A 21,317-nucleotide genomic window follows, 5' to 3' on the forward strand; every position below is an offset into this window, starting at 1 on the left:
ATTTTTTGGCTGTCTTTCTGACCCTTGTGGTTGGTGCTTGGCATGAGGAGGGCTGGGCGTTTGTGGGGGCACTCCTGGGGGTCACCTGCCTTTGTGGGACTGGGACAGCGTGGCTGGTGCAGGGGCTGCTGCTGCCTTTGCTTCTGGGCACTGGGGACCCCAGACTGGTTCAAAGTGCTCCTGGGAATTGCCACAGTGACTCTTAAAGTGTTTGGCAAGTGAGTGCAGGAACAGCAACACTTGTGGGCAATTAGTGGGCAGTGCCCTGGTCCTTGCACCATGGCCAAACCCCATCTCTGGGCTCAGCCCCTTCCCTTGGACACAGTGCAACAAGGAGAGGAGGTTGTCTTTAAAATCAGCATTTACTGTTGTCATAATCAGCAAAACCCACCACATTTTCTGTGTTCTAAACACTACAGAGGTAATAGGAGGAGAGGGAAGCAGTGCCCAGCTGGAGAGGGGCCAGGCCAGCTGGGCAGGAACCCAAGCAGGAGCAGGGAGAGGATTTCTGTCCTAAGCAGCAGAAGATGCTGTTGATGTCAGCTGGTTCAGAAAGGGCTTGGAGCCAGCTGCTGGCTTCCCTAGAGCGTGTGCTTCATACCCAGCCTGTCCCAGCTCAGGGTGCTCCCGTCCCCATCACCACGGGAGCGTGGGCACTGCCTGGGCACGGCTGCCCTGGGCAAAGCTGGGCTCTCCCCATCCCACTGCTCCAGCTCCCCCAACAGCAATAATGAGAGTCACAACCCTGCAGAGCCAGTGGTGCCAGCAGGGACAGGGACAGGGACAGCAGTGACAGAGCCACAACCCTGCAGGGCCAGTGGTGCCAGCAGAGATGGGGACAGCGGTGGCAGCGCTGCCCAGGCCAGCCCTGGCTGCCCTGGCAGGGGCTGCAGGAGCCGTGGGGAGCCCAGAACACAAATACCCACCCTGGGGAGGAGCAGGGCAGTCGTCAGCAGCAGACCAAGCCCCATGGGACCCCACACTGCCCTGGTTTGGCACGTGGGGCTGGGAAGGAGCGCAGGGTGGCAGCTCTGCCCGGGCTGGAAGCTCTCCAAGGGAAGCCAGCTCCTCCAGCCTGCCATCCTTCCTGCTGGAGGACCCTCTGCACTGCAGGCCCGTCACCAGAAACTTCTCAGAAACCTAAAGCAAAAGAGAGAAGGTCTCAGCTCTGCTGAGGGCAGGGGTCCCTCCCAGGCCTGGGGGAGAACTGGAGGGACCCCACAGCCCAAACCTGACATAGGGCAGAGCTGTGGGTGCAGCTGGCATGGGCGGGCACAGCCAACCCTGCCTGCCACCCCAGAGACCCCCTGTCCCTTTGGGGGTCCTTGTGACAGGGAGCCAGCGCAGCCTCCATGCACAGGCCATGGCTGTAGGGAAACCCTTCTCCCCTTCAGCCTGAGCACAGCACCCAGTGCTGGGAGCACGGGACAATGATCTTTAAATGGCATTTAGGGACAAGACCAACTCTGCCATGGCAGGAGCCCCAGTGCCCCAGGGGCTGCATCTCCTCCCCAGGGCACACGAGGGAGTGCCCAGAAAGGGCCCTGGCACCAGGGCTGATCCCACCATGGTCACCCAGCAGGGCTGGCATGGACGGGCTCTGCATTTCTCCCCGTGACACTCAGGGGCTTTTCTGGCTTTGAATCCCAAAGACTCACAGATTCCTCATTATTTCAGTCCCAGCTCATGGAACACAATATGGTGAGAGTTGCAGAATTACTCGGTATCGATCAGTGGAAGGCTGGGCTGCGCACACAGGATCCATGTTGCTATGTGTGGCTTAGCAACATATAAATGTATTCAAACAGAATAATGAAATTATCGTGGGGAAACAAAGCAGCCATCACTTGAGGAGATGGAGGATGTGGAGGCCTCTTGGAGCCCTTGTTTGTCAAGACAAGGAAGAGGGGACTTATTGTTTGTGCAAATATGTGAACGCCCCAGCCATGCCCTGCTCACAAAATGTGAGTAATGAAGGCAGGCAGGGCTGGCTGCACAGAGCAGCTCCCTACAGCTGCCTGCAGCTCATTACTGCAGAGCTGCTCCATGGACTGAGCCCCTGTGGGGGGAGGCCCTGCCTGGCTCTTGCCACAGCCACGCTGCAAAATTCCCCATTTCCCTGGCTCTGGCCTGGCACACACCTGGATTTTATCCACCCTTATCCTCACCCATCCCACCTGCCCATGGACCCACTGTCTGTCCCTCCACTTGGAGCCCTGCAACACCCAGAGTTCTCACTGAGGCCCTGGGGCAGAGAGGGGCTGCTCCCACCCCAGACCCAGCACGGCTTTCCTGGGACACACAGGTGGAACAGGGAACAAACAGCTTTCCTGTCTCTGCCACAGCTCCTGCTGGAGCAGCACCATTCCATCAGCTCCCTGGCAGCTTTCAAATAAAGGTATCTGGGGCTAAAGACATCCCTTTTCATTAAACTGTTTGGGAGAGAGCAAACAGGAGGGGGACTGTCTGTGCTGGGATGATCTGTCCCCATCCTGCACCCGAGGGCTCCGCAGGGCTTTGCTCTGTGAGCAGAATGGGAAGGCACAGCCTGGCCCAGCCTGGTGTTCCATCGCCCTCTGTGCAGACCTGGGCTTCTAAAAACACACTGAGGGCTCACCTGAGGAAACAAAACCAAACTAAACAACCCACTCTTCGCACAGCTGGAGTTTAATGGCACACGTGGGCTATGAGATCCACAGCAGAAGGTGAGGGTGGGTGGACAGAGCACAAATGCCCGTGGTGGGTGCAGGTCTTGCTGCCTCTGAGACCCCACAGCCCGAAATGCTGCTGCACAAGGTAATATCCCAATAGCTGCACAGCTACTCCTGGGTGCCACCATTCCTGCCTTTCCCATGTGTCAGTGTGGGGTGGAAAGCTGCCCTGCTGCTGGGTGGCATCATCTCAAAAACAGCCTGAGGCTGCCCTGCTTAGACACTTCATGTGCAGCAAAATCAGAGACCTGCTAAGGCACTGCTTGCCTTGACAAAAGGAAATGTCACAATGCAGAAGGAACATGGTCACTGCACCCCTGGTGTGTCCTCACTGCACTGTCCACCTGAGGGTCCCTCCCAGGAGCTGCACTGGGAGTACCCAGCAGTGGCTGCTAAAGAAAATAAAGTGAAATATGCTGCATTTGTACTGTGAGGAGCTGGGGACTTGCCCAAAGCCAGGCTGGGGAGCTGAGGAGGCATCAGGGAGCTGCCACCCAGCAGAGGGCTGGGGCTTAGGGGGATTTCTGGTTTTAATTCTACCCACCTCCACGGTGACATTGGCCTTTCTACAACCCGAAACAGAAGGAGCTCAGTGGCTGCTTTTAAGCTCCTAAATCCAGCCCTGTCTGAATAGCCACCTTCCCCAGCCTCCCTTCTCTGGGTTCGTGGCACTCCCAGCACCCTCCAGTGCTTTCTGCCATGGCTGCTGGTTTAAACCAGCCCAGGCAGAAGGAGCTGCTGCCCCCCAGGCCCTGCCCCAGAGCAGTGGGGCTGGGGGCAGGCAGAGCTCAGCACAGGAGCCTCAGCCCCCTCTGCCCCCGGCCCTGCCTGTGCCCCCCAGGATGGGCAGCAAGAAAGGTGCAGAGACACGGGCAGGAACCAGGCAGGTGCCCTGGGATGGGAGCTTTGGCTGAGCCACAGGAGAGGCAGTGCCCTGATCCCAGCTGGGGCTGCACAGCCTGTCCCTCCTCTGCTCAGGGGACACAGAACGCCCACAGCCTGGCCAGGAACCCAGCAGGGCAGTTTGGGAGTAAAACAATCCTGTCCTGGAGGCTGGGCAGAGAGCAGCTGCCCTCCAGCACACAGCCCCAGGAACCAGCACCAACAGCAAAAACTGCAGAGCACGATGGAGGCAAATTTACCTGAGCACTTGAACGCTGTCAGCTCCACGGCCTGGAAGAGGGAGGAGGTGTTAGCACAGGGCATGGCTCTGGTGGCTCTGCTGCTGGGTGCCCCCAGCACAGCCCTGGGGCCAGGCAGGGCTGCCCAGAGCCCACCCACCCCCTGTCCCTGCCCAGGAACCAGAGCCCCCATCCCAGCCCCAGGGACGGGACCAGCAGAGGGTCCCCGACCCAGCTGCCCCTCTCAGGGCTGGGAGCTGACTCCCTGCTCCTCACACCCACTCTGGGCCCCCCTCCAGCCCCGAGGGCACCCACCAGGCTGGATGCCATGCTGGAGAGCACAGGAAAGGCCCGGAAAGGATGAGGGCACCCCTGTGCTGCAGCAGGGAGAGCCCACACAGTCTGAACTCTGTGCTCAAAGGATGGTAGTGCTCTGGGAGATGTGAAATTCCTACTCCCAGTCCAACAACAACAACAAAGACCACCAAACAACATTTAAAAAAGCTGAAACACGAAGAACATCTTGTCTGTGTTTGCATCTCCATTTGCTCAGTGTTTTGTCATTTTAAGTGTTTTCAAACGCCTTTAAGTAGCATCTTCTCTTCATCCAAACTATTGTGCAGCTGCCAGTGACATTCTGAGTGTGCTGCTCACGGTGACTCAGCCAGGGAGCAGGGAAACAGCCTGGCTTACATAACTGAGGGCACTGACAGCAGCCCCTGCACAGCACAGCACAGGGCACATGGGGAGGGCACCGGCGTGCCCAGCACTGCCATGCCCAGCACTTTGTGTGCTCAGCATTGTGCCATGCCCAAAACTGTGCCATGCCCAGCCCTCTGTGTGCCCAGCACTGTCCCATGCCCAGTATTTTGTGTGCCCAGCAATGCCATGCCCAAAGCTGTCCTGCGCCCATCCCTGCCCTGCCCAGCCCTGTGCCCAGCCCTGTGCCCAGCCCTGCCCTGCCCAGGGCTCTCGGGCCCTGCCAGCTCTGCCCCAGGAGCTGCAGCAGCGCCGGGAGCAGCCCCAGCCCTGCAGCACCTGCCTTGGCCAAGAAGGGAAGCAGCACATTAAAATGCAATGTTTATGCACAGCAAAGCCCTCGGTGACCCTCAGGGAGGGAAGCACTTTGTGTCTGTGCTGCTGGGAAATGCCACGGCCTTGGCATTCAGGGGATCTGCTGCTCCTGCTGGATCCGGGGTCCTTGGGCTCATCCTGGGCCCACGTCCTGTACCTGTGCCAGGGCTCACCCTGACCCTGCCCACCCAGCACCTGGGCCTGGGGAAAGCATCACTGAGAGAGCCCTGGTGCTGTACAGGGGCCAGTGCTGCAGCATTAACCACAACATAAATCACCAGAGATGGAAATATGGATTTTACCGAGTGCCTCCAGAACGATATGCCAGCTGTAGGAGTATTATCTATTGGATAAATAAGAGCTGTCTATGTGACATAGGTTTTCAAAGGATAAATATTAGAGAGGGAAAGAGAGATCCTTCAGTGAGGGACTCATGAAAGTAGTGCTGGATTTTATTCTGAGGGAATTACAGCACTTGTATGTCAAGTACACAAGGACTGATGATCATTTCAAAAGCAGGAGATGGAAGTGGGAGCAGAGTAGTCAAATTTGAATTGTTCCCTGCTTTAGGCCTTGCCTTGCTGAGCTCTCCGTCCCCATGCAGGCAGCACAGCCCCTGGCACCTGCCTGACTCAATCTGCTGTCCTTGGGAAAGCCTCCTGCTTGATCCATACCCACCCCAGCCATGGGATTTATGGCCCGAATTCAGCATCACCTCCTGTTCCTGCAGGGCCCTGCTCTGAGCCCCCTCCTGGCTCCCCATGGGCTCAGGGCCAGCCTTTGCCTTGGAATTTGACTGGATTTGGCACACAAGGGTTCTGGGACCCCTCCTGTCCCTGCTGTGCCCCTGCCAGCTCAGGGGTGTCCCCACAGACCTGCAGAGCCCTGCCAGGGGTGCAGGTGAGGAGCAGCAGCTGTTACATACCGGCCTCTCGGGGGACATGATGGATGAGATGCCCATGGGAATTCTGGCTCCAAAGTTTCCTAAAGGGTGAAGCAGCACAGTGAGTTCACAGACCAGAGAACAGAAATGTTCATGCTTTCCCAAGAACCTGGTGCTTTGTGTCCCCCACTGCAGCTAAGGGACCAAACAGGTTTCCTGCATCGCTGCACCCACAAACTGGTTGGAGAATGCAAAACCTTTTTGCCCCAAAGCCAAAATCCCTATTTTCAATGGTCACCTTTGTCTCTCCTCCAGAAAATTAATTTTGAGACACTAAGATGTATTTTTGCCTCAGGAGGATGCAATGCTGCCATGATGCTGATGAGAGCACCCAGCCTGGGCCAACAACAACAACAACCCTCTCACCTCTGCTGGTGATGCTCTTCACTGGAGGCTCCCTCTGCACTGGGCTGGGCAGGGCAGCCTCAGGGGCAGGACTCAGCCTCCCTGTGTCCCAGGAGCTCGTGTTCCTCGGGCTGGATAAGTAATTGATGGGATGGGAGCAGTTCTGGAACGACAGGCAGGAGATTCAGGACAGGGAAATTGCAATGAGCCTTGGCTACACCCAGATCCGACTTCAGAGAAGGATTTCATCATCCCTGCTTTAGCTCCCATCCCACCCTGGCAGAGCAGGCTGCAGGCTATCTTTGGGTCTGTGGTGTCCAACAAGACCACAAAGAACACAGACACAAATTAAAAAAAAATAATATTTCTTTCCATCATCCTCTCCCCAAAGCAGACCCACAGCACAGCTGGGACCCTCCTCTGGTGGATGAAGGGGCAGCAGGGATTCCTCCCAGCTTACTGTGAATGAGAGGGCTTTCTTCTTGTCCTTCATCCTCTGGATGGCATTCCTCACCTGCAGCAGAGCAAGGACATGAGAGAGGCCACAGCGCCTCCAGCACAGCTGGAGGTGCTCCAGCAAGCCATGGAGAAAGAGCAGCCAGGGCAGGAGCAGCACAGAACCCAGCTCCCCCAGTGCCAACACAGCTGCTGTGCCAGGGACTGAACCCATCTCTTACCTCGCTGTTACAGACAGCATAGACCAGGAATATGTACAGGCCCTGGAAGGGAGGGAGCAGAGGAGGGGTCAGAGATGCACGGCTGGTTTGTGCTCCTCTGCACGGAGCAAAGGGGCACCCTGGGGTGGGTGAGGCTGGCACACAGGGTGGGCACAGCCCAGCAGGGACAGGGAGAACCTCCCACACCTGAGACCAGGCTGTGCACAGAGCTGCTGCTCTTGCTGCTCTCACGCACCAGGAGGGGAGCAGGGAGCAGTGCCACCTCGGGCACCTCGGGCACAGCTGTGTGAGGGATGTGCCCAGAGTGAGCCTTGCCTGGGGGCCACAGCCTGGGGCTAATTACAGCTCCAGCCCCACGATGCTGGCCTTAAGGCAGCCCTATCTGGCCCACCAGATTTATGTTATATCTGTGGGTGTTTTGTTATCGCAGCTAGATAAATCAGCGGCAGCAGGAGATGCAATCCATCTTGCCTCCAGCGAGCCCTGCTCTCATCTGCGCGCTCTTGGCAGGCCGTGGCAGGCCCCTGGCACCGTGCCCTGACCTGTCCTTCAGCCAGCAACGCTGCTCACTCCCCCAGAGCAGATTCTGGCCAGCCTTCCCAGGCAGGTCTTCCTTGAAGGAATCATTCTGGATCAGCGTGGGGAGGAGAGGAGGAAGGAGAGGGGGAAGGAGAGGGGGAAGGAGAGGAGGCCCAGCTGCAGCAGAGGGTGGGAGCAGAGAGGCAGCTCTGGGGGAGCCCCTCCTGCCCCTTCCCCTTCCAGCCTGTCCTGCCCCTTCTGCCCCTGCCGCTGTCCCTGTCCCTGCTCCTGTCCCTTCTGCCCCTGCCCTGCCCCTACTCCTGCCCCTATTCCTGCCCTGCTCTGCCCCACAGCACCAGGGGCTCCCTCCTGCTGCTCAGCCCCTGTCTGTGTTCCTGCCCTGCCCTGTCTGCAGAAGGAGCTGTCATGTTTAGTGCCAGCACACAGGGCAGCCCTGAGGACAGGCTTGGGCTGCTGCAGGCAAACAGAAAAGAGTCAAACCAAAACCAACCCCAGCCACAGAACAACTGTGCAGGACCCACACGTGAAGGGACACTGCGGCCTCAAAGGAAATTCCAAGTGGTCCATAGGAAGTAAGCAAAGGGGCTGGAACAGGATGGCTTTCTCTCAACTCTGCAGCTTCTCAGCAGCATTTATTTCTCCTCTGGGGCAATCTGCAGATTGTCCTGAACTTGGTAATGAAGGGACATGTGCACAGGGTGACACGGCCACCATGGGGTTCAGGGGTGGGCAGGGGTGTGCAGGGATGTGCTGGGATGTGCAGGGGTGTGCAGGGATGTTCAGGGGTGTGCAGGGGCGTTCAGTGCTTCTCTAGCTCCATCTACAGCTGCCTTCTCTCAAGGCTGGCAGGCCTCTGTTGGTGCTGTGGATCGCAGGTGTCAGCACATGTTCCAGGGGGTTTTGTCACCGTGTGTCCCTGAGTTCAGACATCCCCAGGGCCAGCCCTGTCCTGCAGCAGAGGCTCATTCCCAGGAGCAAACAGCAGGAGGGATGCCTGCCCCATCTGGCTGCCCCGGTACCATGTTAATTACCCATTACACCAGCAAATAAAAACTCTAATGAGTTTGTAACTGCCAATTTGCAACCACACTGATATGAGAAAAACTAGCACAAAAAACAAGGTCTGAACTGGAAACCTGTGGCAGCAGCAGGACACTGCCAGAGACTGGTGCTGAGCGCCATGCAAGGTCTCCAGAGATGTGTTTTGTATCTTGGAAGGATGAAATGAGTTTCCCCAGACAAATGGCCCAGTGCCTGGGGAAAGCTGGGCTGGCCTCAGGGCTGCAAGGGCAGGCAGAGTGCCCTGCAGGTGCCAGCCTGGCCGTGCCCATGGCACCCAGGGGATGCAGGACTCACCTGCAGGGAGTTCAGCACGATGAACACGTAGGCCCAGACGATGCTGAGGTGCACCAGGAGCCCGCAGAGCCAGGTGAGCCCCAGCACGGGCAGCAGCACCAGCACGGGCTTGGCCGTGGCCCTGGCGGGAGGGAGAGCTCAGGGTTACCCGGGCACGCTTCAGGGATGAAACCCTACCAAGACAGGAACTGTGGAACAAATTCCTCTGCAAACAAAATAAGTTAAGACAGGAAAAACCAAATATTTCCCCTCCCAGACCCCAGTGTGCCAGCCCTGCTCTTCATTTATCACTGCAAGTTAGCGAGAAGGGAGCTCTTTGACGTCATCAGCCATGAGAAAACAGCTATTTCCCCCCAATTTCTGCTGCAAGGAGGGTTTCTCTATTTGTTTTATTTGCACATGGATGTCACCCTGCCCTCCAGCAATGCCCTATCTTTGTGCTTCTGTAAATTTGGGAAAATTTATTTATGCTACAGGGGAACAATGCGTGTCTAGCAGGGGTATCCGGCGCCAGCTAACAACAATAAAAATTCAGAGAGCATGATAAAGCAATGACTCAGGCAGCAGTTTTTTAGAGGTCTCTCAGTATTGACTGATTACAGAAGTCCCCACTGCCTCTCCCCCTGTGTGTGTAACCCCCACCAGCTTTACTTTCAACCCGCCAAGTCCCAAGCTTGGATTTCTGCAGGCACTGCCAAGGGTCTCCTGTCCCAAAGGAGATTGAGGAGTGTGAGTGCAGATGGAGACCAGCACTGGTTCCCTAAGCTGAGGGTGCTGGCTGGGCTTCTCATCTGGGGTTAGAGACTGTCTTTGTGTGGGACGCAGCTGCCCTGGGGAGAGAATCCCCTCTGCCCTGCTGCTCTGACTCTCACACCGCGCTGTCTTCGCTTGTCCGAGCTTCTCTGGCCAACCTGTGCCAGCGCCTCAGCAGCTTCACTGGAAAGGATTTCCTCCTCATGTCTAACCCTGCCTCACAGGTTTCCCACCCGTGGCAGCCCAGCTGGGAGGCCAGGCCCGTCCCTGCTCACCAGAGCTGTGTTCCAATCTGGCTCTCCAGGCTGCTGTTGGGGGTCAGCATCCTGGATCTCCTGCGCGCGCTGGCCACCGTCACGGTCACCACGCGGAGCAGCACCAGGCTGTTCACCTGCCAGGGACAGAGGGACAGAGCTGGGCTCGTCCTGCAGCCTCAGCTCCTCGGGGGGAGCCTCCTCTGCTGGAAACTGGGGTCACAGCTTGGCGACAAATGTCACTGCCAGGAAAGCAGTGAGACCAAAAGGCTTCACAGAGCTATCTGCACAGGTGTGAAATCTAGGAAACATCCCAAAACTGCTCCTACAGAACCTCTTCCCTGGTAAAGGTCTGTTCTGGACCCCATAAACATTGTGCTTTTTTATGCTGCTGTGTTATGTATAACGATATTTCAAAGATGTAAATATTCCTGTATTAAAATCAGCCCCTTAGCTAAGGCAATGTCACACAGCACATTCCTGACTGAACTGCCAACCAAGACCTGGTCAGCAAAATTTTCTTAAAGCACTTCTTCCTATCAAAAAGCTTTTTTGATTAAAGAGATTTACTTGAGTTGCAGAAGTCCATTTAAAGCAAAACAACATTTTTCCTCTAAAAGCAGCAGGCACAGTGAGCTGCACCCCTGACCCTGCACTGCTTTTCGGGAGCAGCCCCAAGGGTGTCCCTGTTCCCAGCAGGGTTTGGCACTCACAGCCAGGATGAGGAGCACAGGCCCCACGAAGGCCCAGATGACGTTGGTCTGCACGTTCAGCCAGCAGTGGTTGGCTGCCACATACTTGTCAAAGGAGCTGGCAAGGGTCACCCCCACGATGAGGACTGGAAGCCCTGCAGAAAAACCCACAGGTGAAACCCTGGCAAAAGCAGAGATGCCCCAGGCAGGGCACTGTGCGCCAGACAATTGCTTCAAAACCCCCCTGACCAGACAGACTTCAGCGTGAGCCTCCAAAACCCCACGAGCAACATCAATCCTCTGCAGCTGAAATCTGTCCTGGCTCAACACAGCCAGATTTACAAGCTGTCAGCATCTTTCTCTGAGGTATAAAGCATCCCGAGTCCTGAGTCCTGACCAAAGCAATTTATTCCTCAGATTGCTTTTTTAACAAAATGGACAATCAAAGACATAAACCAATCCAAAATACTTGAAGTGGTTGCCCAGAGAGGTGTGTGCTCCTTGAGCAGCACATCCCTAAAGAGGCTCCTCTGCGACACAAATCTCAGCTTATTCAAATAATTCTATGTCCCTAAAGAGCTCCCTCAGAATAAAAGGTGCTTAGTGAGGAACACATTTATATTTAATTACTATCAGACAAGAGTGATGCTCTCTAAAAACGAAAAGTTACAATAAATCTCCTCCTCCATTTTTTTTAATGAACTTCTGGGTTTAGAAGTATAACAGAAATGCTGCTCAACTTATATTTTAAGACTAGCAATTTGACAAATAATTCCAGAGAGCCTCTGCAGGGCACTGGCACTCAGTTCTCATATTAAATTAAATCAAATATTTGTGCATCTCTCCTATCAAAACTTTCACTAGAAAAGAAAAAGAATATTTTCCTGAGGATCCAAGGCAGAGGAGTGTGCAGATACCCCAGCCTGTCACGTAGTAGAACCTCATTCTCCTGCCTTCACTCATGTTGACTGCCACCACTTTGCTCCAGAGGAGAAGCCCCTCCACCAGCATCCATGAGAAGGCTGCCATGAAGAAGAGGTGCAGGAAGGCAGTGACCATGAAACACAGCACCTGGAGGGGCAGAAACCAGGCTGCACAACGTGTATATGAGCATCTCCAACAGAGACAAGTTACAGGTAATTAATAGAGGGGTAAGGTAATTAGGCTTTAATTAATTTAAGGGAATTAGTAAATACGTCTGTTCTGTTGCTCTGACAGAGGCGCTGGAGCCTGGCCACGTGGGCTGAGGGGGCCATTGCTGCTGAGCTCACCTGGCTGGGCTTGGCCAGCTCGCTGACCATGAGCAGAGCTTCCCCTGCAGCCAGGGCCAGGATCAGGTTCTTGTGCACCGTCGTTCGTTCACTCTTGGGGACGCTGGGGAGGGAGAGAGGGAGCCCTGAGCTGCAGCCACACTAAAGGGCCCTCCCTGTCCCCTCGGGCTGGGCAGGCCTGCCTGGGCCACTCTGCCACTCCCTGCAAAACGACACTGAGAGGGGCAGAGGACAGCCCTGCTGGGCAAGCCCCTGGTGCTTTGGACACTCTTGGGCACAGCTGCTGAGCCCTTGGCCAGCTCCAGGCAGGGAGGGAGAGGTGGAGGGATCACAAGGCAGAGCTCTGTGCTTGCCAAGTGACACAGAAGAGTTGGCAATCAAAGAAACAGTCCTTGCTCCATTTATTTTATAAAACTTAATTCTAGCAGAGCAGCTTTTATAGCAAACATCGTTAGCAATTGATGGAAACCTTGCCACAGACATGCAGGTGTGTGTGCACAGATCAGTGAGCATCTCCACAGAAACAGCCAGGGCTGAGCCCCTCTCCAGCCAGCAACAAGCGCTCCCCTGTGCCACGGAGCAGCTCCCTGCTCTTCCCACACACCTGCCCCACCCACCCTGGCAAAGGACACTCTGAGAAAGGCTCAGGAGGAAAATATCAAGTGGAAAACACAGAGGAGGCTGCAAGCGCCCAGGCTTTTCTTACCCAACTGCCAGGAACAAAATGAAGGTGACCACCAAGGCACAGAAGGAAACTCCACATCCAATGAAAGTCAAAGTCTGCAGGGTGAACTCCTCCTTGGTGGTCCTCTGCTCCAGACATGAAACAACAGAAGACTCAAATCCCTCCTGAGTGAACCCCACCAGCCTGGTGCCCACCCAGAGGCTCCTCACGTACCTCCATCTCGTACACCTGCAGCAGGATGGCAAAATTGGTGGTGTGGTTGCAAAAACAGGCAGTGGAGTCTGGGAGAGACTTGGCCACAGAGCAGCCAGCTGTGGACCACATCCCACCAGCATCTGGGCTAACGTGCAGCAAAACCAGAGAAAAGACAGGGAAATGACCCTTCACTTCCACAGAAACCAGGGCACGATGGGAATTGCATTGTCCCAGAAAAAGCAGAGTTTAAAGGAGGAAGATGAGGATATCGGAAACAGGTCTTCACCTGGACTTCCCTTTGGTTCCCCCTTTGTCTCAGCAGCTTTGCCTCACCCAGCAGGCACACAATGAGAACAGATCTGGTGTCAATGTGTGCATTAAAGAGTGGAGCTCAGCCATGCAGCTTCGAAGAGAGCCCAGCTATAGCACGGCTCTGGGCAGGGCTCCCTGAACAGCCCCTGCACTGAGAGCAGCCCTGGGCTGGCTGTGCCCAGCTCTGCCCCCAGCTGAGCCTGCCACACACCCAGCATGGCACCCCTGGACAGGCCTGCCTCAGCCCAAGTGTTTTTCACTTGAATGATTTAATTACCAATCTATAACATATCACAGCCACAGTGTTCTCACCACAGTGACATCCAGCAAAAGCACATCCCAGTGCCAGGCAGGGTTTATGAGGCTGGGAGTCCAGCATGTCTTTGGGGTGTGTATCCTGGGCTAACTCCTCTTTGTCACAGGCACAACCATCATTAACCAGGGCTTTCCATTTGAGCTGTATATACCTCATTAAAGGTCACTTGCTTGTGAGTGACTTCTCCAAAGGAAATCTTCCCAGGAAAGCATTCTGCTCCAGCAGACAAGGTATGTCAGCATGCAAAGGAGGCAAAAAATTCCAGATCTCTACTCTTACCATTATATTTATATTGAGATGTTTGGTTTTCCAGTGGAAATAAAAAGCTCATAAATCTGGGGACCTGAACTGAGACAAGGCACCTGAGGCTGAAGTTCCAGAAGGCACAGACGGGTCCCACCAGGGTATTGGGCAGGTCCTGCAGGCAGAGAGGGGAGAGGAGGGGTCGCCCAGCACTCACTGCAGGACAGGGGCGCAGTCACTGCCCTGGCTGGGAAGGGTCTGTCAGAGCAGCACAAACACAGAGCCGGGGCAGGGACAGCCCCGTCCCAAAGCTCGGGGGCTGAGCCGTGCCGGGACAGCCGGGCGGGGCCGGGCCGTGCCGGGACAGCCAGGTGGGTTGAGCCGTGCCGCTGACTCCGGCACAGCCCGGGGTACCTGGGCACGGTGCTGCAGGCGGTAGCGCACGGCCGCGCTGATCTCCTGCTGGTCGCTGAGCAGGGTGGCTGAGATCACCGCTGTGCCCACCGAGGTGCCCAGGAACCTGCCGGGGAAGGAGCTGCTCTCAGCGCACGAAGCACGAACGGCATCTCCGGGGTCCGGGTGCTGCCGAGGGCCGGGCACGGGGCACAGCGGGCCCGGGGGTACCGGGCACAGCCCCAGCGCTGCCCGGCACTGCCGTGGGCACCGGAGCATCCCCAGGGCCCCGGCGGAGCGGGGATGCGCGGGCGGCCATCCCCACCTAGCGTCCGGAGCTCCGGGAGCGCAGCCAGCCCAGAGCCACCATCCATCCATCCCGGGGACACCGCTGAGATGGATCGGGATGAAGCTGACCCCAAAACCCAGGCACCAGCCCAATGCAGATTGGAAAATGAGCTTTTCCCTGGTGCTGAGGGCAGCTGTGGTGTGGGGGGGCTCAGTTTCACTCACTTCTGTGCCCCATCAGGGGCAGCCGCGGCCTGGGACACTGCACTGCTGGACAGGCAGCGCTGCAGGGAGCCGTAGCCAAACCACATGTTCTTCATTGTGACTCTGTGCAGACCTGCAGGGACAGGGACAGGGACAAGGACAGGGCACAGGGCAGCGCTGGACACCCCTGCCCTCCCCTGGGGGTGATGCTGGGGGTCCAGAACCCCCTCAGCTCCCAGCTGTGTCTATGAGGGGCTGCACAGATCCTCTCCCGCACATCTCCCTTTCACCAGGAGTGTCCCCTCCTCACGCTTCTCCAGACCTCACGTGGCCAAGGTAAGGAGTCTGTGGCACTCAGGAGGGCCATGCAGAGGTACAGGGGGGCTCAGGTGTGGTTACAAACCTCTGGATTTCAGCCTTTGCATTTCTTCTGCAGGAACTTCGATGAGGTCGTGCCTGCCCTTCTCAGAGGTCTGCACCACGTAGGCCTCACCACTCAGCTGCTGCTCGCTCAGCTCCAGCCCCCTCACCTCCATCCCTGTGCAGAGGCCAAATCAGGGGCTGAACCAGGGCTCAGCCTTCCTCCAGAGCCACTGCCACAGCAAAGTGCCACAGGGACACTGCAATGCCAGCCAGGGCCAGCCAGGACCCACAGCAGCAGCAGCAGCAGCAGCAGCAGCAGGCAGGTGCTTTCTGTGCAAACCAAGAGCATCTGGGATCAGCTTCTGCCATGCCCAAAGGGTTCTTACAATGCTCCTGCAATCCACAGCCTGAGAGGTGCCCTCACACTGTGCCACTGCACAGAGGAAATGGGAGCAGGCTGCAGGGCTGGCCAGGGGAGCAGAGGAACCAGGAGTGGATTTGGGCTGGGAACCAGACAAGGTGGCTGATCTGGGGCTTGGTGAGATGCCCTCCAGTGCCACTCACCAATATTCCCATGCTGGATCGTGATCTTTGTCCTCTCTGTGGTCAGCAGTGGGACCAAGAGTGACACCATTCTGTCACAGAGCTCAACCACAGCCATGGGCCCCCTGACAACCTGCAAAGGCAGAGAGAGCGATGGAAATCAGCATCTGCACCGTCAGCCCCCCTTCCCACAGCTCACAGGAGCTCCCTTAAACGTTTGGTCCTTGGCACAAAAACAAAGAGAAGTTGAGACTGGAGGGCAGCACGGGAGCCCGTGGAGGTGCAGCAGGCCAAGGGGGAGCAGGTGAGGCACTCAGCCCCACCCTGGGGACACCAGTACCTGGCTGATCAGGGACCACGTCCCACTGTTCTGCTCTTCCAGAATTAACTCAGTGACTTCCATGTAGTACTGGCCCAACTGCTCCAGCGTCTCCAGCTCATCTCCCTCCTGGATTTCCAAATCTGAAACTTGCTTTAGTAATTGAAGGACTGCAAGGAGGTCAGATGGCTCAAGCACAGGCACTTCTCCTTCTCTCAGAACAGCTGCCAAGACATCCAGAGCATCGAGAGCCACAGAGATGTTCAGGTCTTGCACACCAATTGAGAAGACACTGTCAGGAATCTGTCATGGAAAAGACAGTTTAGTTCAGTGCAGAGCCCTGGCTCTCCCTGATCCTCAGCTGTGCCTTGGCAATCCCTGCATGCCCCTGCTGGCACCAGGACCTGTCTGGCCAACAGGAATATCCTGGGGGAAGGGATCTCTTGTCCAGACTCCCATCCTCAGTGCAATGAGTCAATCTGAAGCAGCACTGCTTGTTTGATGGCAGCAGAAGTTACAGCTGCGTTGGTCACAATCTCCAACAGCAGCTCAGGAAAGGTCCCAGGCAGAACTGCTGGCAAAGGGACCTCAAGCAGCTCTAGGTGCCAACACGCCCAGCCCAGCAGCTCCTCCTCTCCAGGTGCCAGCTGGCCCTGCTGGGGCTGCAGGACTCACCACTGTCCTCACTGCCAGGGCGTTCACACGGCGGGCGAGCGCGTGGCTGGACTCCAGCTGGGCTCTCTTCAGCTGCCAGTATGCATCTGGGGACAAACCAGAGCCAGACCCACTGCTGAGGTGTGCCACAGCGTGGTTAGCACATGCCACGTTCAAAGCCTGGGCCAGGGTCCTCAGATGGTGGCTAAGTCTGCAGGACAGGCAGGGCAAGGACAAGGAGACTTCACAGCTGCATTTTATTTTTAACAATCCCATCTGGAGAGACAGTTCCACACTCCCTTTCTGCCTTTCCCATGCTCCCCTGGCCAGCGAGCCTGGGAATGCCTGGATTGGGAGGCACTGACAGCCCTGCACGATGCAGGCTGTGCCACCCCTGCCATCCCAGCTGGGGACAGCCAAGCCCCTGTCACAGTGCAGGCAGCTGGAGCAAAGTGCCAGCCCCAGAGGGGTTTGCATGTGACCCCTTCAGAGCAGGGGCCTCCCCACCCTGGCCAGCAGCCCAGGCAGGACCTCCAGGAGAGCATGCTTGAAGCAATGCATGAATAACTAACAGATGCTGTACCCTTGCTGTAGTGACAGATGAAAGGCAAAGGCTGCAAACAAGATGCATAACTGAGTCCGCTGCTGCCAACTTCCAAAACTCTGCATTCTTCCACAGGCCCTGTGGAAACACACACAGACAGAAGGGTCTCCCAGGGACACGCCATCCCCAGCAGGCATTGCCTTTCCTGCAAGCCCTGGCACAGCAAACGCTCTGGGCTGGGCATTCAGAACCAGGATAGTGGCCACGAGGATCCTGAGACTCACCTGGGCAAAGGAGCTGCATGGCCACTGTCTGGACAGTGCTCTCCACTTCCAGCGCATTGGAGCTCCACCCAAACAGCAGGTCCTGCTCTACCACCCAGCAGGAGCGAGCTCTCTCAATGTGCTCGGTGCTGAGGACCTTGTGCCAGATGTGCAAGTCGGTGATGTTCCCACTGAAGGACTCCTTGGCCCTGAAGGTGCCCCCCAGGGAATCCTGGTCCTGCCCAATGATGAAGGTGCCCTGGCCAGAGATGGCCTGGGGGGCAGAGGGTCCCACGGAGCACAGACCACTGGCTGCTGCCCTCCTCTTCCCATCAGCGTAGATGGCCCAGGTGCCGTTGTCCTGCTGCCAGGTCACACAGAAGTGATGCCACTGCCCATCAGCACGGAACACGGGCAGGTAGGGGGAATGGTGCCCGTGGACAATGAGAGCAAACCGAACAAAGCCCTCCTCATCCACGAAGCCACGCAGCTGGAACTCGTTGATGAAAGCAGGCACGGCGTAGGAGAACACGGTGGCGATGTCCTGGCTCCTGGTGTCCCACTGCAGGTGGGCACACGCTGTGACAGCAGCCAGGGCCGGGAAGTCACAGAGCACCCTCACGTATTTTGTGTCTGTTTTGTCTCTGAACACCAGGACTGGGACAGTGTGGCCGCCTAGAAGGAGAAATTTCAGTCAGCAGAAAGGAAGAAGCATAGGCCAATAAAGTGACAATAAAAAAACAAGGGACAACTTCTCCTGTCATATTTTTCAGTATGAAAGCATCTCTCAATAGCCCATGTCCTCTCATACTCACGTCTCCTCTTGGTTTTGTGCAGGACACTGTCCCTGTCCTTCAGCCACACAGAGCCTCTGATGTGGTGGGACTGCAGCAGTGTGCTGAGGGAGCCCTGCTCACTGTCCTGGGGCTCCAGGAGCAGCTGGGCAAAGTGCTGCTCACAGTACCTGCCAGCTTGCCACCAGTCCAGAGCAGCGCCCACATATTCATACGTGTGTCTTGGGGTCTCAATTGTGACAGGAGCAAAACCTGGAGGGAGACACACACACAGCCTGGGGTAACAGAAACTGTCCATCCCACGGTTAAAATCACTGCCTCGAGCACCTTGGGGGAGCTGCTGGCAGGAGCCCATGTCCCCACACAGCCCCTGGGCACAGTGTGACAGAGCCCAGACATCACGGGACCTGAACTGAGGGTGCTGTGACCCCCCTGCCCAGGGCTGGGGCTGGGAACACCCTGTGGGACACACAGACCATGCTCAGCTCAGCACAAGGGAAAATCTCACTCTGCCATGCCTAGGGATGGCCCTCAGAAAAGCTTGTTCAAAGCAGCTATGAAAAAACAACTTAACTTGCTTTATCCCCAAAAAGCTCATCCCAGCTTCTGCACTTGCAGATGCAATTTTCAGGCACAAAATAATCTGTTTGGTTTGCAGATGCAGTGGGGCACAGAGCAGCAGCTGAGCAAACAGCCTGGCAAATACCAGCTCTGCAAACAGCATTTTAGGCACAAAACAGAGTAACAGAAAAAGTTTCTTTAACTTTGTTTGCACCACCAGACACCTTTTGTTTCTCTGTGCTGGATGTTGCTTGTAAAACACAGAAAGAGTGCTGATAAAAACACTAACCTTTAGAAGTCTGGTTCTTGGCAAGGGCTGCAAAGGCAAGGAGGCTCCTGGACAGACAGACCTGGTGGAGAGGATGTGTTGTAACAAGCAGAGAAACACTAATATTATCTCAAATAGCCAGAATGAAAAAAAAAAAAAAATTGTAATACTCACCAGAAAGCTGAAGAAGCAAGAATCAAGACTCAAGTCTCTCCTAACCATGCTGACCAGATGGGAAGGTTTCACCCTTTGCTAGAATAAATAAAATATTACTGGAGATGCACCACGGAGACAGAAGCACTCTGCAGAAATGGCATTCCCTGACAATGCTGCTTTCCTCAGAAAGGCTCAAAACAAAAAGGAGAAAATGACTCCCTCTGAAATACCTGTCCCGAATAGTATCTTATCCAAAGGATTCCCAGATCTTCTTGAAGACCTTAAGGTCTCAGTTTAACATTTGTTTGCAGGATACAAAATAATTAAGCATAAAAGGTAGAGATGTGCAATATCAAGGAACAGGCAAGATCGCAGAGCCTCTTCATCCGCATTAACTAAATAAAAAAGGCACCATAAATGGCATCATTAAACGGTGTTGCATCACCGGCAGCTTTTCTCGTTGCCTTTAAAGCCTGCAGGAGCAGAGCAGCAGAGCGGACCCTGCAGAGCAGCAAACGCAGCCTCTGTGAGCCCAGACACGGAGCCATCCCAGAGCTCAGGGCTCGGCAGCGATCCCCATCTCCCCGCCTCTGCCCCGGGGGCAGGAAACTCCGAGTGCAGACAGTAAAAAGCCCAGTAAAATCATAGATGAGGCACGTAAAGACACAAGATGGAAACCGGCAACGCCAAAGCAAACAAGCCCCGAGCTCCGGGCACTGTGAGTGATCTCTGCTCCCCTGGCGCTGTAAAAGCGCATTTAAGCACTTTGCTGCTAAGGGGCTTGGGAGATCCGCTCTGCAGCCCGGGCTCTGGGCTCACAGTCTTCCAAAGTTCAGCAGAGGCTTTGGAACACCCAGCGCAGCTCTTGGCCCTCCAGGGAAAAGTATAAATCTGATGGGTGAGAGGGAACCACGGCATGGCCGATCTCCCTCTCCTCAGCCTGCACCCGCAGCCTCAGGGTCCTCTTCTCCAAGGAGGGCCCTGGAGATGGTGCGGGGAGAGCTGGGACCCGCTTTGGGCAGAGAAACGGGGCAGCGGGGAGAGGCCGGTGACCCTGGGAGGGGAGCCCGGTGGCTCAGGGCACCCCGGGTCTGGGGCCGCCCTGGGGAGCCCCAGCAGGGCCGAGCTCCAGCACGGCCACGGCGGGACAAGCGCGACAGCGGGCGGGGCGCGGAGCTGCGGGGTCCGGAGCGGCGGAGAGCGGGAACCGCGGCCGGTCCGCTCCGCTCCGCGGGACCACGGCTCCGCACCCTCTCCGCACATCTCCCTGCACATCTCCCTGCTCCCCGCTCCCCGCACGCCGTCCCTCACAGCCCCGCCTGGTCCCGCACACGGCAGGTGCCGCCTCTCCCCGTACCGGGCCGGCTGGGCAGAGGGACGGTGACTCCACACCCGCACCCCTCTGCCCCCGTCCTCACCCCACACGGCCCCCGGACCCCCCTCCAGCCCGCCCCATCGCCGGCAGAGCACTCACAGCCCTCCCTGCTCCGCTGTGCCGGCAGCACCGGGATCCTCTTCCCCGGCGGTCACTGCTCCATGGAAGTGCCCAATAAACCTCCCCAGAAAATGTGGCACATGGTCATGGCAAAGGAATCGTGGAGTGGGGGAGTGACTCGGGATCCGCGCAGCAGAGAGAGCCCGAGCAGCCCAGGAGTGCAGCTGGAGCGGGGCAGCTCTGGAGGTGTCCAGAGGGCTCCTGGTGCGATGTCCTCACCCAGCAGCTTCAGCATCCCTGCGTTTCCTCCCGCCAGGGCCCGCAGCTGCCCCGGGGGCAATGCCAAGGCTGGAGGGTCCAGGGCACCCCCATGGCTGTGGCACTGCCCAGCTCACCAGCCTGAGCTGCTCCTTTGGTGATGCCCACTCACTTTTGCCACAGCAACAGGCACACAGCTCCCACTCCTCCCGCCCCAGGAAATGCTTGAATCACACCATGGATTCACCAGCAACTGGCTTTTGTTCTTCAGGGTCTTCGCCTGGGAATGAAGGCAGTTTTCCCATCCCAACGCCCCTGCTCTTGGCAATAAATCTCCCACAGAAGAATGGACCCTGGAGGCAGCTGCTCTGGAGCTTGGGTGCCAGTTGGAAGTGGCCTGGCACCCCTGGCAGCGTGGCACGGAGCACCAAGGGGCTGCCAGCAGCATGGCAGCCCTGCAGGAGGCTCTGCTGCCACCGAGGCTTGGCCAACGCTGGATCCTGATTCCCTTAGGAATGGGGAGAGCAAAGGGCACGAGGCAGAGCCCAGCTTTACACCAAAGAACTTCAGAGGGAAACTGCAAAATTATTTCAAATTTACAGCTGGATTACGTTTAATGAGTGTTAGAGTTTCCCAACAGACAGCAAAAGTGTGGTCTTTGTGCCTGTGCCTTAGAGAGAATGAATCACCTTTTGTAAGAGCACAAAGTACAGTTTCCTGGAAGCATCAGAAAAGGGATCAAGCCCTCAGCCTCACTCTCCTCTGTATATTCAAATAATCCTTCCT

The 21,317-nt window shown here is 56.6% G+C and overlaps 1 protein-coding gene across 3 annotated transcripts; it reads right to left on the reverse strand.

Annotated features, from left to right (window-relative positions):
* Positions 1-11: 11 nt before the first annotated feature.
* ADGRD2 (adhesion G protein-coupled receptor D2) lies at positions 12-20,680 on the reverse strand. Of its 3 annotated transcripts, none has more exons than XM_064727823.1 (26): positions 20,313-20,680; positions 18,857-18,929; positions 18,704-18,764; positions 17,875-18,105; positions 17,081-17,734; positions 16,836-16,934; positions 16,274-16,359; positions 15,620-15,901; positions 15,301-15,412; positions 14,777-14,911; positions 14,395-14,506; positions 13,903-14,008; positions 13,608-13,663; positions 12,636-12,762; positions 12,444-12,547; positions 11,738-11,840; positions 11,384-11,537; positions 10,488-10,621; positions 9,796-9,911; positions 8,768-8,888; positions 6,872-6,913; positions 6,655-6,708; positions 6,216-6,357; positions 5,832-5,890; positions 3,854-3,884; positions 12-1,140 (listed from the first exon to the last, which is right to left on the reverse strand). In XM_064727823.1, exons 2-26 carry the CDS (start codon positions 18,902-18,904, stop codon positions 1,133-1,135), a joined length of 3,177 nt encoding a protein of 1,058 aa, XP_064583893.1. In that variant the 5' UTR covers positions 18,905-18,929; positions 20,313-20,680; the 3' UTR covers positions 12-1,132. The 3 variants fall into 3 exon arrangements, with proteins under 3 accessions (XP_064583893.1, XP_064583891.1, XP_064583890.1); XM_064727821.1 differs by lacking the exon at positions 20,313-20,680 and adding an exon at positions 19,069-19,137 and having other exon boundaries at positions 18,857-18,934; XM_064727820.1 differs by having other exon boundaries at positions 13-1,140; positions 18,857-18,934.
* Between the last annotated feature and the right edge of the window lie 637 nt (positions 20,681-21,317).

The sequence above is a fragment of the Zonotrichia leucophrys genome, chromosome 17 (assembly GCF_028769735.1).
Source record: "Zonotrichia leucophrys gambelii isolate GWCS_2022_RI chromosome 17, RI_Zleu_2.0, whole genome shotgun sequence".
Lineage (NCBI taxonomy): Eukaryota > Metazoa > Chordata > Aves > Passeriformes > Passerellidae > Zonotrichia > Zonotrichia leucophrys.

Excerpts from the sequence above, each read along its gene's own strand:
- ADGRD2 (XM_064727823.1), bottom strand. The coding sequence starts at position 18,904 with ATGGTTAGGAGAGACTTGAGTCTTGATTCTTGCTTCTTCAGCTTTCTG. Across the intron at positions 18,765-18,856 it reads CTTGCTTCTTCAGCTTTCTG|GTCTGTCTGTCCAGGAGCCT; the intron begins GTGAGTATTACA and ends CCTCTCCACCAG. Across the intron at positions 13,664-13,902 it reads GCCTGCAGCACCGTGCCCAG|GACCTGCCCAATACCCTGGT; the intron begins GTACCCCGGGCT and ends CTCTGCCTGCAG.